Raw genomic sequence first — 18,839 nt, forward strand, 5'->3', positions numbered from 1 at the left:
CTCAGGCTGGAAGCTTCTGAGTCCTCCTCCATATGAATCTCAGCTGAACTGTGTTGCTCCAAAGCCTGAAAGCTTAACCAACCAAATGCTTAACTAACTACATGTTTTTTCTCACTTAGTTCCTGGTCCTCACGCCTTATATACCTTTCTCTTTCTGCCCCCACTCCCTGGGATTAAAGGTTGGGTTTCTGGGATTAAAGGCGTGGGTCACCATGCTTAGCTGTTTCTAAAGTGGCCTTGAACTCAGAGATACAGCTAGCTCTGCCTCCCGAGTGCTGGGATTAAAGGTGTGTACCACCATCGCCCAATTTCTGTTATGGCTTACTCTTCCCATTTTCTAGCCACCATTTTTGGCTTTGTTCTAGATATGTTTATTTTGGGGAACACACAATATTTCAGGGAACACAGTACCCACCACACACACCACCTGAGACTACCTTTAGCTCAGTCTCACGACCAAGCAGCCCTGTTGTCACATTGAGACCCCTTTCTTCTCAGTATACCTAATCACAGTCGTAAGCACCTTGATTTCCCCATTATCAAGGGGTCTTGCCGCTTCAGTCTGGTGAGCTTGGGGCCACCTGAGCTTGGGGTTTCCTGCTCTGTTTAGTGACATTGACATGAGGAGGAACCAACAGCTTGCTATGAGAAGGCTTGTCAATTCCAAGGTGACCAGGGCTCTTCTGTCTATTAGGGCAGTATGAGACCAGTCCTACATGAAGCTGTACCCTTCAGTTGAAGGGAGGGCCTTCAGTTGAAGATTAGCCATTTCAGGATCTGCCTCCTAATAGGGGCTTGTAGTTAAATAGAGGTGCTTGTACTAAAGGCAACTTGAGGAGCCAATGATGGCCCCCTTTCATGGCCTCAGGGCCAGTCTCCTTCAGGAACCCTGCTGCAGTGTGCCTGTGAGAGGACAGGGCACATACATAGGTCCACTGTTCTGCTGCGTCCGTCTTGTGTCTTCATTTCTTTTCCTGTTGCTGTGGCGGGGTACCCTGACAGAGGCAGCTTAAGGGTGAACTGGCTCACATTCAAGGGTGCGTACAGTCCATTGTAGCGGGGTCAATCAGGCAGGAGCTTGAAGCAGCTGGTAACATATCCACAGGCAGAAAGCAGAAAGAGATAAGTACATGCATGCTGCTGCACAGTTCCCTTCCTCATTACACAGTCCAGGATCCCCTGCCCAAGGAATGGCACCCACAATGGGCTGGTCTTCCCACCGCAATTAGTACAAGCAAGATAGTCTCCGTAGGCATAGCCAAAGGCCTGGATCCCAGGTGATGCTAGTCTTTATCAAAGTAGCAATTAATGCCAACATCTGTTGTCTCAGCAAATCTGCCCAATAGTCCTAGAATGGTTTCAGTTCTGTCAGTTTGACTTAGGAGGTCATACATAAGGAAGATAACTCACCTGAGGTCATGCAGCCAGGAGCTAGAATTGGGAGCTGGGTAGATCTGACACCAGGGCATCTAAAACCCCACATAGAGTCTCTGCTGTGAACAGCGGTCAGCTCAGACTAGGGTACAGCTTCATGTAGGACTGGTCTCATATTGCTCTAATAGAATTTTGTCTGTGGCTGGCCTTCAGGTACCTCTCTGAGCATTTGACCTTGCTTCCTTGCCTTTTCTTGTGGGCTACCTCTGGACTGCTCACAGGTGGGACAGGGAGTTGGTAGCTCTTTCACTCCAGGCTCAGACCAGAAACCCTCTCTGCCCTCCATCTGGTCTTCTAAAAAGCTGAGGCCAATGACTGAGATCACCAGGGGTCTCAGAGTTCAGGAGCCCTCTGGTCCCCTGCCACCCAGTTCTCCACAGGACCAGCTTTCTTCTCTGAGATGCTGGAGTTGGACGGGATTGTCCTTGGTCCTTTCCAGATCTGACTGTGTGGTCCTGCCTCTGCTCCCTGGAATACTAATGCTGCATGCTCAAAAGCAGACAGTCCCGGCAAGGATGGGACTTGTTCCTCCCTCTCAGTCCCTTGCCTCTGTTTTCATTTCACTCCAGCTTTCATTCCATCTGCTCTCCAAAACAAACAAAGACAACCTCTTCACTTCTGCCTCAATTCCACGGGTTCTTTAAAATCAGGTTACCCAGTAAGGTTAGAATCTCCACCATAACACTGAGCTCATGTCAGTAGCCAAGAGCTTAATTATTCCAGCCAGGAGCCTGCTCCACGTGAGAAGATGGAGGGCTCAGGGTTCTCCCCTACTGAGGCACAGGGTCCTTAACACTCAATGCTGTGTCCCCACTCTGCCACAGCTGAGCCTGCAGGTTCCTACTTCCCTCTTCTCCCAAGTGGCAGGCAACAGGAGCTTCCAGACAGCAAGAGGATGACGCTGGAGCCCCATCCCAATCCCCATGTCTTCCTCTTAGGGACAGCCAGACCCCCTGGCCCAACTCCTCAGCAGTTGTACCCCACAGCCCAGCAGAAGTACCTGGAGCCACTACTAGGGACCTTGGGAGGATGTAGATCTTCTAAATTGAGTCCTTGTCAGTAAGTCGTTGCCAAGGATGGGGGCACAACAGTTGTGTCTGTCTAGAGGGCCTCTGCTCTTTCTCATTCTAGATTTCAGTTTTCACAGTCTCTCCGTTAGCCTAGAGTGAATGGGGAGCCCACAGTAACCGCGCGAAGTCTGGAGTCATCCTCCTCCACAAAGCCAGTTTTGTGGGCCAGGAGGGTCTGTCTGTCTGTCTGGATACTTCCATGGGACAGAGGGCAAACATGTGACCATGAGGACAGTGCCGCCCTGAGTGGAGTGGTGTAGCAGGCCTCTGCTTGGCCCCTGGTGGAAGGGAGAGGGTGGCTGAGACGGGCAGCGGAAAGCAGGCTTGCTTTCCCAGGGGGGCCTGCCTGCAGCAGGAAGCCATAAACAAAGGGGCCCATTGGGTTCAGCTTTCTCCTGGGATAGGGAACTGGGGTACTTAAAGGGCTGGGTAAACCACCTGGCCCTGCTGCAGGCCCCCAATGCCCATCTCTCCTTGAACTTCCAAAGTGATCACACCTCAGAGGCAAAGTTCAACCATTAGGCTTCAAAGCCCTGCAGCACTGTCCAAACTGGACTACATCAGAATCCTCTCAGTTTCAGAACCAGCTGCTTGGGCCTCATCCCGGATCCCCTGGGCTAGAACCCTCAGCCTAGGCCTGGTTGCCTGGGCACTGGCATTTTCACAAAATCCCAGGAGATGTGTGTGGTGCACATGTCCGGTTAGGAGAACAGCATGAGATTTGTGGAAGCTGGGACCCCACATTCCTTGTCCATGTAGTCTGGAGGCAGTAGCTAGGCCATAACCCCCTCTGTGCTCACCCATGCCCCCACATATTGCTCCTGGCATCTTTAGAAGTCAGTGTTCTTACAGATTGTGTTGGGTTTTTTCCCTCCTCTGGAAAGCTGTATTTCAGTGGCAGTTTCCTGTGGGTTCACAAGACACTTGGGCCAGAAGAGGACCACTTTCTGCAGTTCAGCCCATTTACTGGCTCCGTCACAGACCTGATACCCAGCACTCATCTTCATCCTCCTCCCAGCAGCCTCACAAGAGGATTCGGGTGGGGGTGGGGGAGTCCATTTACCTAAGAGGAAACTAGTTTCAGAGAACCCAGACAAGCTAAGGACTTTGGTCAGAATCTGGAGGTGGTTTCCTGAATCATTCAGAAGCCCACACATGATCTCTCCTTTCCTCTCCTCTGCACTCCCTCTCTTTCCCTCCCTCCTGCTCTCTCCCCTCTCTCCTTGTCCTCCTCCCTTCCCTCTTGCTGTCTCTGTCCCCAGTACACCTCCTTCTGCACATTAGGACTGGGCCAGGACTCCTCTGCCTTTATATCCATCCCTTCATAGATAGCGCTTATCACTCTTTCTAATGGCAGGTTAGCTGTAAGAGAGGTCTATGCAGCCCATAGCTGATGCTCAGAAACATTTCACAAGGTGAACAACCAAGTTGACTGCAGAGTGTGCTGGTCCTATCTCGGGCCAGGTGCTGTGGGAAGTTTACCAATAAGCCAGGGTTAAGCAGAGATCTGGGGGAGTCAAGAACCCTCCCCTCTCCTGGTTATCACAGTGCAGGGGCTCATCACCTGGTGACAACTCCAGGGCATGCATATGTACCACTCTCCAGCTGCACTCAGTTCCTAACTGCCTCAGAATTTCCAACCCTAAGAGCTAGGAACTCAGGACAGTACAAGTGAGAATGTCTGGGTCAGCAGGAAGGAAAAGCTGTGGGGTTTGGGGCTGAGGTCACCAGTCTGCTCTCTCAGTGGATCCTACCTTAGGCTGCCCTTTCTTCTCTCTTATATCCCAAGAGAGGCAACCACCAGCATCATTTATACTAGTCTACACGACTAATCAGTGGGGCTGACAGTAGCATAGGTACTGGCCTCTGTATAGACAGTCCAGGTCTAGACACTAGGAAAGACCTCCACAGTCCATTTGGAAAAACCAAAAAAAGCTGCCCAAATCCCCTGAGGATGTGTACTCAGAGTCAAGCAACATTGCCTGGGAGCTGTGTATGTGTACAACTGGAAGTTACTCTGCTTTGCCAAGATACTGGAAAGCAACCTGAGTGGTTTTCTAATGAGAAAGGAAATGTGTCCACACCTGGACAGGCCTTCTTACCCACCCAAATCTTGGACTTTTTCTTTGGGGTAGTGCTTATCTGGTTGCAGAAGGCAGGCTTCTAGTGGTGCCATGTAGACCACAGCTTTGCTCAGAATGCCAGCCTGCCTGCTGCTTCCTGGGTTTCTGCAGCTCCTGTTTACCTTGTGTCTAGGGCGGAGGCCTCCAGCCCCAGTGCCAGCTGGTGTGGGTGCATTTCCCACTGCTCTTGGCCTTCAGTCTGGCTTCCTAGGGTTATTCTCTGGCTGATTCCCCAAGCCCCAGGACAGCAAGAGCCAAGTCATATGTGGTCAGGAATGGAGGAGGCCTGGCCACTGAGCTATACCCTTATAACAAAAGGAACAGGTTTCTATGTGGGCAGAAGCAGAAAGCCCAAGGTTCCTGTGGAAGCCAGGCCTCGGTGCCTCTGCCCTTCCTGTCAGCCTGACCTGGCCCAGATCACCTGCAAGGCATTACAATCAGCTGTTCCGGACAGAGGCTTCAGATATTGCTTGGCATTGGCTTATACTGGCCAGAGTGCAGCCTCCAGATTCTGGAGCTGTGTCCATCTCTCTCGCCAGTACAAAGTGTGCCTCTTGGGAACATTCTTGGAGCTTCTTCCCGGCCAGCAGTGGAGAGAACACAGTTTGGGAATTTCCTGACAATAGAAAAAAAGATTCCCATTCGAAGGAGCTGAGTTGCTGAGCCAACTGACATCTGAGCCTCAGCTAGCACTTGTCTGTATAAACTTAGAGCTTCCTAATGCTTCCTAGAGCTCAATGGGTACCTTAAAGTGGGACTCTTGTCCATCCAGCCCTTTGGCAGCAGCTGTTCTAAACTATGCATCTTCTGTTTCCTTCCCCTGTGCTACAGGTCCTTATCTGCTAAGTGACTGGGGCTTAGAGCCCAAGTGTTGGTTGGAGACAAGGACAGGCTCCCCAGTGTGGGGACTTGAGCCTGCAGTACTTGTCTGCAGACTGTAGCCTTACCAGCTGGGGCAGAGGAGCAGCCACAGTGCCTTGGAAAGGCAGAGAGCCTTCCAGTCCTACATCATTTCCTGAGCTTGGCTCTAGACAGGGATTGGAGTGATGGACACCATTAGACCAGCAAAAGATGGGAGAGAAGCAGCACCATCCAGGAGAGAGCTGCCCTTGGCTGTTGGAAAATGATAGTGACAGATGACAGTGTCCACGTTTGTCCTATATGGAAAATGCCATTTGCTGCTATAAAGTTGTCTCCAACAAAGGAGATCGTCTTAGGAATACCTGGTTTTCTCTCCTCTGCTATCCACCCCATGGGAAATATGAGGCCCCTTTCTCCCAACTCCCTGAGGCCTCCCTCAGAGATAACTTGACAGATGCTGTCTGTACTCACTGTCCTTGACCTTGACCCTTGCACTCCAGCAAGGAGTCAAGGCAGCACATTGCACTCCAGAACCAGGGACCAGCTGATGGCCCTCCCTGCTCCCTCCCACTGCCATAGTAACAGCAGGCGCTTCTGCTCCTGCAGAATATTGCTTTCTTGTAACCTCCCTCTCCCCTCTTCTTTCTCTCACACAAAAAGAAAGCACAGTGTTTTATATTCGTTTTGCAAAAATGCTGTGTAGCGCATACTAATTGGTGTGGCTTCCTCCTGCTTTCTTTGAGCTAGTCCCCATCCTCAGAGCCAGGACTCTAGGCCAGCCATGGGCATGGGCCCAGGCAGCCTGCTCACTGGCAGAAGAATTGAATCTGGGTTTCTGGGGGTGGAGTGAGACTGGCCACATGTCTGTGGCTCTGGGGCCTTTCCTTCTGGCCTTGTGGGGTCCTTGAGCATGGATCCTTGTCCCACAGCTTCCTACCCACACACCAAGGATCGCAGGGTCTCCAGGGAAGTGTAGAAAACCGTAGCCCTGGCTGGGCACAGAGTCAAAGCCAGGTCTGACAGAAAGGCTGGACCTCTGCTGTCTCTCTCAGAGCCCCTGTTGACAAGACCTTTCTCTGCAATGGCTCTCCTTCCTGGGCCAGGTCTTTATTTTGATTGTTGCTTCAAAGCCTTAAGATCCAAGTTGGAATTATGAGTCAGCTGAGAAACAGCCAGCAACGGGATTTGACCCCTCGAGCTAATGTCAGAGAGCTACTATGTAGTCCCACAGTAGCTCCCCGTATCCACCGTAAGTCATTCCTTGTCCTCCATTCAAGCAGCCCCTTCCCTTCCTCCGTTCTGTTCTATTTAAGGGGCAGAAAGGGTCAGTTCATTGTGTGTGCACCTGTGCATGTATGGTGCCCCAGGCAGGGCTATGGGCTTTTTGCCAGTCCCTAGGACCAGAAACAAATCATTTGCTTTGTAAGCACAGGAGGAGTGGCTGGGATCACCAAAGGAACCTGTAGACAACATTTCCGACTTTAATTGTGCAATTGAAGTGTAATTTGCATTCATTTGCTTTTTGATGTTAGGCTTTCTAAAATAACAGAGTTCTGAATGCAAAATGTGCAGCCTTCCTGGCTCTGCTCTCCTGTCCAGTGGGCTGGAGGCAGTAATGCAGAGATAGATGGTGCACAATCTCATGAAAAGCCTTCAGTGTGAACACTGCTATTCCCACCCCATCACCAAGCCAAGGCCATTAACAGCTTGGTGTTGGGATTAAAAGTCTTATAATAAGAGTGGTAAATCAGATTCTTCGTGCCTGCTTTCTGTGCTCTGCACATGAAGTGCCCTTGTTCCTTGGTATCCATAAGGGATTGATCCAGGGACCCTTTGGATTCCAGAATCTGAAAATGTTCATATCCCTTCTACAAGATGGGCCAGTATTTGCATATAACCTACATACTGTGTTCCATGCACTTTAAGTAGTCTCTAGGTGGCATATTTTACCCAATATAGTTAAATTCTATGGCAGTACTATTATGCCTCATTGTTTAGGAAATAAGACAAGAAAAAAGCCTTTACATGTTCTGTATATATGTACATCACCTAGTATTTTCAATCCAATTGGTTGAATCCTTGGGCACAGAGGGCCAGCTGGTCTCACAGCCTTCAGGGCAGCTTTGCATGGTCAAGCCTCCATTTGTACATACAGGGAAGCGGAGATGCTATTACCTGCAAAATGGAGCCCAGATTCCTTTGTGTTGGGTCCTAAGCTTGTGACGGTCCATCCTTGCCTACCACCTGAGCCTGGTTTCTAGCTACACACACCTTCCAGCCCCCACATCCCTCTCTGTAGCTAAAGCACCACAAGCTTTGTTTCCTGAAATGTGCCAAGTTGTTCTCTGCATCCTTAAGCGCGCGCACACACACACACACACACACACACACACACACACACACACACACACACACACACACTGGTGGATGCATGTTCAAGTGCTTCCAAAGGCTCCTGGCTCCCCTCGGTAGGCATTAGGGAGAGGAGAGCTTCATTGGATGACATTAACTGGTCTAGGGTGGGGGTTGCAAGTGTGGAATATCTCAGCACAAAGCCCTAATTAGTTTTATTAACAAGCTTAGGTTTAAGGACCAGAGCTGGGTATAAAAGCAGGTACTCTTTATCTTGAGCTAGTGACCGTACAAATCTCAGATTCCTCTTGTAAGAATGTAAGGTGACACTGATAGTGACTGGGAGTGTTAATTCTGGCCAGAGGCAAGTACAGCTCGCTCCTCTGACCTCCTTGTCCCTTGTAGCCTGGTTCTTAGGCTGCTCTGGGAGACGTGGCTTTATACCATTCTTCTTGCGTGCTTCTGGTTCTTCCTAGGCATCTCTTCAGAAGGAAACAAAGTGCATGTTGGACGTCTAGTGGGTCGTGTACCTGGTGTCAGGGATCTTGCCAGAGCTGGCCTGGTATAATCATACCATGTCCCCAGTCAGCCTTGCTTCCTATACTTTTTCTCACTCAGAACATTTGACCTCCAGGATCTGTTGCTCGGAGGGCATTTGCCCCTGTCCACCTGCACAGACAGATCTGAGAGGAACAGCCTGACTTGTAGAAGCAAATTGCTAGAAGGAGACTAGAGTGAATTCCTCCTCTTTTTTCTCTCTCCTGAGTCTGAATCAATTGTCAGATCACAGGGCGTTAGAAAAAAACTGTCACTTGGGCAATGGTGAAAGAAAGTGAATTCTCTAAAAATGCTGCAGGACTGGGAATTAAGGTGCCAGTTTGAAATTTTGGTTTAGTTCTTATGTTTTCCATTCAGTTCAGATACCAAAACTGAGCAGCTTTTAAAATGTTTTCACAAGATTGCACTGTCTAATTTGAAGACATTTCATCCCCAAGCCCTCCCCCCAAGAAAGTAACTACCCATTAGCAGTCTCAATCCTAACTGCTGACACCACAAGTGAACCTTCATCTTTTAGATTGTCTCTTCTAGGTATTTTGTATAATCATTGTAGTTTGTAGCCTTGTGTACCTACCTTCTTTAACTTAGCAAGTGTTTATGAGGCTCTTCCTATTGCTACATAGGCCAGTATCCTTTTTTTTTTTTTTTTTTTTTAAATTTGTGTGTGTGATGTGTACACATGCCACAGTCAAGGATGACTTTCAGGAGTCAGCTCTTACCTTCTGTTTTATTGAGCCAGGATCTGTTGTTTCTACTGATCACAGCTCATGCCAGGCTGTCTCTGTCTCCCATCTCACTACAGAAGCACTGGGACCACAAGTGTGCCCGACAGCTTATCAGTTAGTGCAGCAAGTGCTTCTACCCACTGAGCCAAGCCCCTCCTCATTTCTTTTTATGACCAGGTCATTTTCTGTGGAATGGATATACCACATTCCGTTTATCAGAAGAGGGACCTTTCCATTGTTCGGCTACTATGAGTGTTCACATAGAAGTATCTGTGTGAATGTATGTTTGCAGTTCTCTTAGTAACACCTTGGAGTGGGAGTACCCCTATGGAAACTCTAATTATTGTAAAACTCTTGGCTTGATTCTTGCCTTGCTGTTTAGTTTTGGGTGAGTCACCCCACACTGTCCCCCACTCCAAGTCGCTGATCTAGTTCCCCATTCCTGACCTTTGGGAAGGGCCTTGCTTGTGAAATGAGGTTCCAGAGAATGATGGGGGCTAGGGTCTGCTTCTCTTTCAAAACTCTTCCTAACTGCCATCTGCTTCCCTGCCACACCCTCCTCCCTCTGTCTCTTCCATTCCTGGAGGAGAGCCTGCTAGAGACTCCTCCTTTCAGGAAACAGAGACCTAGGCCTGTAACCCAAACCCACCTAGGTTCCTCTGGCTCTTGGCCTGACACAGTGCTAGCTAGCATTTGCTCCTGCCATCTGACAGGGCTGTGTAGGTTAGGGGCCATGTTTTCCAGCCACTGCAGATCCATTTCCCACAATTCAACAAATAGAACCTATTCCAAGAGCAAGTAAAACCCAAATTCCGGCGCACCAAAGGACAGGCAGATAATAAGCTCCTAGCAAGGGCCATTGCTTTGTGGCTTCTTGTGCCCACAGCCATAAACAAGGGTGGCTTTGACTGCCTCCTACAACCCAGTGTCTAGTGCAGCTCTGATACAGGATAAGGCTCATACAGACCTAAAGACTATCTCAGGGCCTGTGGTGGGAGAACAGTAGAGGTGGTATCTGTGTGAGTGAAGCCGTGACCAGCCTAGAGGAGGCCAAGGTGCAGGCAAGGTGTTAGATCATGTGCCAAACATGTGATACAGCTTAGAGAAGACCAAGAGGCCGGAAAGGGTGAGCAGGCAGAGGGAGCCTCAACACTGGCACAGGAAAGCTAGCCAAGCAGAAACTAAGAAAAGTGACAACCACATATCATAGGGTAAGGCCCTGGCTTATTACATGAACTCATAGAACCACTTCACATTTCAGAGACCATGTGCTTTCCATTGTTAAATACACACGTGCATGACATGGCATGTGTGTGTAAGTGAGGACCAGAGTGTAACTTGTAGTAACTGGTCCTCTCCCTCCACTTTGTGAGCTCTGGGAACTGGCCTCAGATCAGAGGTTTGATGACAAGGGGTTTTACCTGCTAAGCCATCTTGCCTGTCCTCTCTACCCTTTTGAGACAGAGTCTCTCGCTGAACCTGGAACTCACCATTTCAGCTAGACTGGCTGGACAGCAAGCCCCCTGTATTTGCCTGTCTCCTCCACTCCAGCACTTACAGACATGTGCCTCTGTGCCTTCCTTTTTACGTGGATGCTGGAGATCCAAACTGAGGTCCTCTTGCTTGAAGGGCAAGCATTTTACCACTGAGCCATCTTCCCAAACCCAAATTGACCCTGCCTCTCCCTCCTAAGTGCTGGGATCACAGGTGTGCACCACACTTTGTACTCTTTGATGATGATCAGCTCCCAGTGAACCTTGTGATCTTGAAGGGAAGCAGCTTGTCGTCTACAGTGTACTGTGTTGTGAACTCCAGTATTCATAGATTGGGTATACGGACTATGATATTTTCAAATTGCAGTGTGTATGTTAGGACATAACTCCATCTTCAGTTGAGGAGCATTTGTACTTAAAGGGTTTTGTAGCCATCTTCACTATCTGATTCCAGAACATTTCATCACCCCGAAAGGATTCCCCCATCTTAGCCTTATCTCGACCTTGTATTTACCATATTCTACCCAACTAACCTCTCAGGGCCCCACCCACAGAGCTCTGCAGCTTTTCCCCTGGTCCCCTTCCCTACCATGGTTCTTTTTTCCTTCCCCTCCTCTTCCCATGCCACCCAATGATTAATTCTTGATCTGGGTTCAAGGTAGCACAATGAAGACACAGTTGTCCCCGTCGCCTGCCAATGTTTGCTGAGCATGTGCTGGGTGCCAGGGTTAGTCCCAAGGATGTACCTGTGAGTGAGGCTGAGGCAGGCCTTCCTGAGAACTGATGAGTAGGGAGCAGGTGGAGCTGGCAGGGCCTGCAGTGGGAGGAGCTCCATGTGGGGAGTGTGGAACACAGGGCTTGAGCTGATGACACTTGCACAAGGGCGTGCATCCCTGGTAATGCATTCCCAGCAGGGCATGTCCCCACTCCTTCCCTACTGCCCACTGTATAATGCCACTATGGGATGGACTCTGCCATCCTGCAGCTCTGGTGCCAAGTGACATGATGCAGTTTCGGGGCCATGGGCACTTCAGAGGCAGCCCTAGGGGAAAGAGGGCAATATGGCCTAGCATAACTTGTACTTGTATTCTGCCTCTCCCTAGATGAGTTCAGTAGGCAGGTAGGCAGCTGAAGAGGCCTTGTCCCCATCCAAAACTAAGTGGGAACACTTGGGAGACATTCCTGTCTGGATGTTAGAAAGCCTTTTAGCACTGGAGACCACAATCACACCCAAAGTTATAGAGGGCCCTTTGGGGCCTGTGTGGCCTGGTGCTCACCTCTGCAGTGACATCTCTTCTTGGACCAGAAAGGTCAGGACCAAGGCCTCATACAATACAGAGGCCATGAGATACATCCTGTGTATGCTTCATCCTGACGCCCAGGACCTGCATCTTAAGGAGCCCCCTCCAATCCTTATTCAGAATCAAAGAGGAGGGCTGCAGGAAGAAGATTTTCCAGTCTGAGCTCCCTTTCCTAGGCATCACCCTCAGTGGCCTCTTAATCCATCCCTTTACATGTTTTCCCAAGCACTTTCTCGGCAATAGGCTCTGCTGGCCCCTCCCTGCCCTACAAGACACTCCTTATCTCTGATGTCACCTCTGCTACATCAGCTCAGCTCACAGTAGGGAGTTTGTCCTTCATCCTCCGCTTGTCTCCCCAGGTTGTCTTGAAGGATCTGGAGGTGTTGGCAGAAATTGCTTCCTCCCCTGCAGGCCAAACGGATGACCCAGGCGCACCTGATGGCCCTGACTTCCGAGTCAGCCACTCGGAGCTTCAGGTGCACACCTCCAGCAGAGCCAACATGCTAACCGCTCCCAGTAAGTATTTCCCTGAGGGCTCTGTCCTAAGAAAATGCTAGTACTGAATCTTAACTTGTACCAGGAGGTCACTCATAAGTCTCTTCTGCCATGTATGAGGGTCAGTAGATTGCCTACCCATGGTCTTCTATCACAAAAGAGACAGCCCTCCTGACTCACACTCCAGTAGTCCCCAAAGAGACCCTCACAACCCTTTTCCCTCATCCTCAGCACTTTTGATGCTTTTGAACCACTGACTAAGCACAAAACCCTCTGAGGCAATTTCTCCATAGACTGGCAACCAGCCAGGACCTTCAATCTTGGGTCTCACAGGTGGAAAAAGGCTAGGCAGCCATTTCCTCCTCACCAAAGCTCAGAATAGCTCTCAGCATGGCAGGCAGCCCAGGCAAGAAACAGGATAATTCAAACAGGCTGTTTCCGGGCTGCCCTTGCAAGTGAAGGTAGCCAAGACATTCTGGTGCTTGTTCCTCAGGTTCCTTTGGGGTGGCAGGTAGCTCTTCTCCCTGGCCATACTGCCATGCTCCTCCTCTCCCAGGCAGAGACCACCTCCCTCAGCCACATGGTCCTTAAAAAGGACAAGGACACAGGTTGGTAGGAAATTACCCAATGAGTCTTGGATGTTTGCCAGTCTTTGTCCCGTTAACCCCTCATGCCATTTAGACACAAGGACCTCATTAGCTTCACATACACTTACAAACTCTCAGTGACATTGTCCCTCCTGCAGCTCCGGGTATTCTGGCCCCTAGCCTTGGGCCCTATTACACCTGCCCCGCCCCAGTAGAAGCCAGATACCATGCCCAGTGTCTAAGAAGTTCTGAGTATTTTTAGGGCTCCACAGGTCTTGATACAGCCCTGGATATGCCAAGTCAAACCACAGGCTGTATTCTGAAGACACCTCCATGACAAAGAAAGCTCTGGGTCTCCAAAGCTTTGCAGCAGAAGGCACATGGGAGCCCAGCTTCAGCTCTCCTGCAGCATGTTCTATCTGATGTGGAGAGTGAGGGACTCTAGCAGCAGCCTGGCTTCCTCTCTCCCATTTCCCCAGGATGCCATCACTTCCTCACTCAGGAGACCAGTTTCCCCTGGGCAGTCATCAGCTGTGGTTAAGGAAGCAGCTCCCATATCCTGATGCCAGGACCCCTGCTGTGGCCCCCACTTCCGGTCCCTCAGCAGAAGTTCGTTCTCTACCCTGTCTCCAAGTCAGCACCTAGGGCCAGCCTCCCAATTGAGGGACAGATGGCAAAGATGAAGCGTGGTGTGCAGAACAGGTAGTAGGAGCTACACTGAGATGGAGAGAAGGCTTTTCCTTAGATGGAGTAGAGGGGGCAGGGAAAAGTCCAGAAGAAAGGAACCCTACAATGGTTCTTCCTCCCTAGGAGACAGCACCCTGCCATCTTCTCCATCTTTAGGGTGTAGCAGCAGAAGGTTGTATGAGCCTTGGGCAGACTGAGTGCTCCCAGGACCCTCTGTGGTCTTTTACTTCATCTATAAGCATGTTTTCTCTTCCTTCTGGGCACAGAGAAGTTGACAGCTGAAATGTGGGTTCCTACTCCTGAGGGTATGAGCCAAGAAACTACTTTAGGCATCCACTCTAGAGTTGGGATCCTGCAAGGTTCCTGGGGGCCATCAGGTATCAAAAGCATGCTGCTGCTTAGAGACAAGAGCTGAGTGTACTCACGTGGCAGAGAACTCTGAATCTCAACTCCTTTCCCCCATCAAACTGTGCAGACACTGAAGCTGAAGTAGTGGGAACTCTCACCCTAGCCTGTGAAGGCCATCGGAATGGCTCACATTGGCCAGGGACACTCAGAAGTCTTAGAAAACAACAATAAAACATCCCAGATGGGCAGAAAGCCAGTCCTTGGAAGAATCCCAAGGAAGTGCTTATAGCCATTACTGCAATTTCCTTCACAAACTCACAATACCAGGAGCCAAAAAGTTAGCCCGAGCCCTTTATGAAACTTGGTCTCTGTGACCCTCCAGGCAGGAGATGCATTCACATCTGCATCTCCACAGCTGGCATCAGAGTTTACAAGTGTGTTCATGACTCTAGAAGGTCAAGATCAAATCAGGAAGAAAGGAATACAGGAAGCCTCTGCCCTTTCCTGGCTCAGCTGCCTTGGGAGGCCCACGGTGGATGGCATGGATATGTGGGTGGTGTTGAGGTCAGAAAGCATGCAGGAAATGTCCTCATTGCTCTGCTGGCTGCTCTTCCCCAAATTACTCCCTGGGCATGCACTAGGGTCTGTCTCTTTCTGTGCACCCATGTACATGTGCACATGGACAGCAGATGCAAGACCAGCCCTTCTTCATGTGTAGAGGAGTCCACTGTCCTCCACCTCTCCAGGACACAGATCTGAGAACCTGAGACTGCAGCGTTGTGTCCTGTAAGAGGAAATCACTCCACCCTCCATGCAGGAACTTTAGAAGGCAACGTCAGGGCATCTGCAGGGAAGCCAGTGTCCCCTCCTTCACATTAGATCTGTACACTCAAATGGTGCAGATCCCACACAGTGATGGGGAAGAGACAGCACATGCCTGGATGAGTGTTGTGTCACCCTAACTGCACTACCACAGTGGTTCCCAGGGCATTGGAGACAGAGTTGCCAACATGGGATTTTTCCTCTCACATAACCTACCTTAAACATCTCTCTACCCTGTCACAGAGACCCAGGTCTGTGCCCCACCTCTTTGTTCTTAACCAGAAAAGAACTACCTCCAGAACAGCAGGAGAGCTGCCTAGGCAAGGGCCTTTGAGGAAAACTGTCTCCCACTCTGGGGCTCCTGGGGCTTAGCCATCATATACCATCTCTAACTGACTCAGAAATCTTCAAGTGTATTACCAAGCTGTGGAAAGAAGGGACAGGAACCAAGCCTCTGTGGGACCACCCTGACCCACATTAGAACTATCAGTAGGACCAAGATCCATATCTTTTTCTCCCAAGGCCTGGCCAGCTCTGCTATCAGGCAGGTATCAGACCTAGGGAGACCCAGGTACCCTCAGGGTCCATGGCTAAATAAGCAGTGGTGTGGCAGTCTGGGCTCAGTGTCATCTGCCATGACCTACCTGCTTGCCACGGGCCTTTTTTTTTTTTTTTTTTTTTAAAGTAGAGTCTCGTGTATCCCAGATTGGCTTTAAATTCATTAGGTAACCAGGGTTAAACTTTATTTTTAAATCATCCAGCCTCCACCTCCCAGATGCTGGGATTACAGGTGTGCACTACCACTAGGGAGGAGCTAGGGATGACTTTGTCCATGCTCAGCAAACATTCTATTCCCAACTCCATTGATGACTAAAAACTATTAATGGCAACATACCCCACAGGGCTCACTGGTCTAGTGTCTCCACCTCTAGCTCTGAAAGGGGCAAAGGTGAAATGCTCCAATTCCACTTCATCCCCTGCAGCCCAGGCCATTGTGACTAGATGTCAGCAGTATCTTCCTATCACCAGACAAGTTCTGGAAGAAGCCCAGTAGGCTTTCAGGAACTAGGCCATTTCTCCCTGTAGTAACGGCGGTCACAGTAATGGCCAACATTGCATGCACTTACTGAAACCTGGCCCTGTGCTAAGCACTTTAGAGGGTTGTTCACCTGGATCAGCCCAGCTCCATCCAGCAACTCTGAGAAGAGAGCATGCTTTAGTCCCTTGATTGAGGATTGTGACGGGCATTTTGTACTGGCCCAGGAACCTGGCTGTCTAACTCACACTCAGAGGACCATGAGAATCCCATCTTTGCCACCCTTGGAAGCTTCCTTTACCCGAGGAGAGGAGCAGTAGGAACCTAGCTATCAGTCTAAGAGCTGGTCTGGGTGTCCTGTTCCCAGCTCTGGCTCCAACCTGCCAGTTCCCGGACAAGTAGTTCTTTTCTTCACAGTGATTCCAGGGACCCCATTCTGGCCTCAGGCTACATAGAAGGAGCCTCCTTTCCTGTCCTGCTTCCTTCTGCTTACTCTAACCACAGCTGACTGTGTCACAGCTCCCCTAAGAGCCTTGCCACTGCTCTTTGAACCTCCAAGCCTAGATATCCTTTCAGCTCCTGAGAGGTAGTAGAAAGATCTGTGGCCTGTGCCCTGTAGTGGGTTCCTGCCTTAGGTACCACTTCCCCATCTTCTAAGCTAGGATGGAGTGCTTGGGGGCTTTGGAAGCTCCTCCATAGGCAGGGCTGAGATCAGCACTCTGTGCTATGAGGGACTGCCTTGATAGCCATCCTTAGGCCCCCAGGTCAGTTCTGGTGAGACCCTCTGCGAGGCTGCATCCCCTTTACACCCTCATGCCTGTCAGGGTAGATGGTGGAACTGACCTATGACCAGCTAAGGCCCTTCCTGCTGCCAAGGTGCAGAGGTGGAGGCTCCAATCCTTGGTAACCCAGAGTCCTCAGAATGCAAACACTCAGGTCATCCCTGTTTCTAGACTCACATTTTGTCAGGATCACCAAATGTCTTGTATATTCTTGGGGTCTCAAGCCATAGGAGCTAGGTTTTATTCGTGTATGAATCCCTAGCAGCAGGTACCCAGGAAATGATGAGTACTCTTTTTTTTAGAAATGATTAAAATGAAGGATGGCCATGAACAGGTCACCAGGGGTGAGCTGAAGTTCCCCGGTCCCATTGTCCAAGGTGTCCCCTTGGGCTGCAACTCCTTGTTGGTTGGTCTCGTCAGTCCTAGCTCTCTCCCCTTAGCACTAACCTTGGCCCTAGCCCTTGCTTTCGTAGCAGCCCTTTCTGATAGCAGATGGTTGTGTGGTCCCACTGCTCCCCTAAAAGCTGAGAATTGCTCCTAAGCCCCTCTGGCTGATTATCTTGTCTTGTGCTGTGAGACAAACAGCTGGAACGCCTCCTGGATATGGGTGAGGCTCCAGCTCCTGTCTTGGGTGGTTACCTCCGGGATCAGGTCACCAGGGTGGTGGTGTATCCATGAAGCCATAGAGTGAGTGCTACCTCCATTTCTACAACACTCTCTCTCAAAAAAACAAAAACCCCACCAGCGTGGCCTCCCTTCCAGCCACTTAATTCTGGGGGAGCTGTTCCCTCCCACCATTCCCCTTTTGTCCCATACTAGCTTCCCAGTCACTCCCTTCCATGAAGTATGTTCTTTTTGTTGTTATTGTTTGGTTTGGTTTGGTTTTGAGTTAGGGTTTCTCTATGTAGCCCTGACTGTCTTGGAGCTTCCTATATAGACCAAGATGGCCTGGAACTCACAGAGATCCTCCTACCTTGGCATCCCAAGTGCTGGGATTAAAGGTGTGTGCCACCACCACTCAGCTTCATGAAGCACTTTGTATGCCAAGAATGGACTGTACTCCTTTCTCTGAGATGGTCCCAGGTGAGAAAGCAGCTCACTGTCTCCATGGCCTGGCTGAATCAGCAACAGGGTCCAGGCCCTCTGTTCCTTTGGCCTCCTGGGTGTGCTCTCAATAGCCACTGGCCCTTGCCCTACCTCCTCAAGTCAGCAAATCTTAATAGCTACTCAGGTGGACTGCCCAGATCCCTGGGTCTGACCTCAGCAGGGAAGAAGGTATAGAATGAAACCTTGCAAGTAGAGTCTGAGCTGGGTGGCTAATGTTTTTGCATCTGGTTCTGTTGCACTGTAACTTGGGTTGTGTATTGAGGCCAGAGCTATTTTTATCCTGACATGTGAGGCTCCTTCACGTCATAGCCACAAAACTCAATCCAAAACATCCCAGGGAAGGTTGTTTGTGAGGCGTTCTGCAGATTCTCATGTCGCCACATCAGGTTTCACTTAACAACATCTGCAGGGCTGGCTCCCCAGCCACCACCCCACCGGCCTGTCTTTGTATACAGAGGACTCCCCACAGCATCTGTCTGCCCCTGAGCAGCCAGTCAGTCACGTGAGCTTCCTTCCAGAGCTCCACAGACTTCTTGCTTGCCCAAACCAGAAATACAAGGCAGATCTGTGTGGCTTGAGGATTGCACTCTCCCTCACATCCCTGTCCTCTTTGGGTCAGGAAATGGAGATCCTGCTCCTCTCAGCCCTTTAGGAAGAGCCCAACACACAGCCCTCTCCTCTCCTTCCTGGCCTGCCAATTCCCACCAAAGCAGCTTGTCCACCATTTGAGTTGGCCTACAAAACTGCACTGTTGGTAATGCTAAGTACAGTCTGCTAGGACACCTCTGTCCAGATGCACATCTGGGGGGCATGCCCTAAATCAGGCCGAGCCAGGCCCAGCTCTGCCTCTCCTCAGGCGTGTGCAGCACCAGCCTGTCTTGAGACAGAGCCACTTCAGACTACACAACCAGATGAGCAAGAGCCGGAGGTGGGCGGAAGAGGCCAGTGGAGGCGTTTGAGCTGTCCCCTGGGAGGTGCAGGCTGCAGTGAGGCGGAAATCTCTGTAGTCGCACTTCCGGGGCGAGTTTGTTCTCTCCACCTCCTCTCCCGAGCCCCAC

The 18,839-nt window shown here is 50.3% G+C and overlaps 1 protein-coding gene across 2 annotated transcripts in view; it reads left to right on the top strand.

Annotated features, from left to right (window-relative positions):
* Positions 1 to 18,839, top strand: part of LOC118583547 (protein VAC14 homolog) — an 89,703-nt gene that overhangs the window by 50,694 nt on the left and 20,170 nt on the right. For both annotated transcript variants that reach the window (XM_036186952.1, XM_036186951.1), the window contains exon 13: positions 12,277 to 12,433. In XM_036186952.1, the coding sequence (XP_036042845.1) occupies positions 12,277 to 12,433 (157 nt within the window). The remainder of the gene's footprint in view (positions 1 to 12,276; positions 12,434 to 18,839) is intronic.

This window comes from Onychomys torridus, chromosome 5 (assembly GCF_903995425.1).
Source record: "Onychomys torridus chromosome 5, mOncTor1.1, whole genome shotgun sequence".
Classification (NCBI taxonomy): Eukaryota; Metazoa; Chordata; class Mammalia; order Rodentia; family Cricetidae; genus Onychomys; species Onychomys torridus.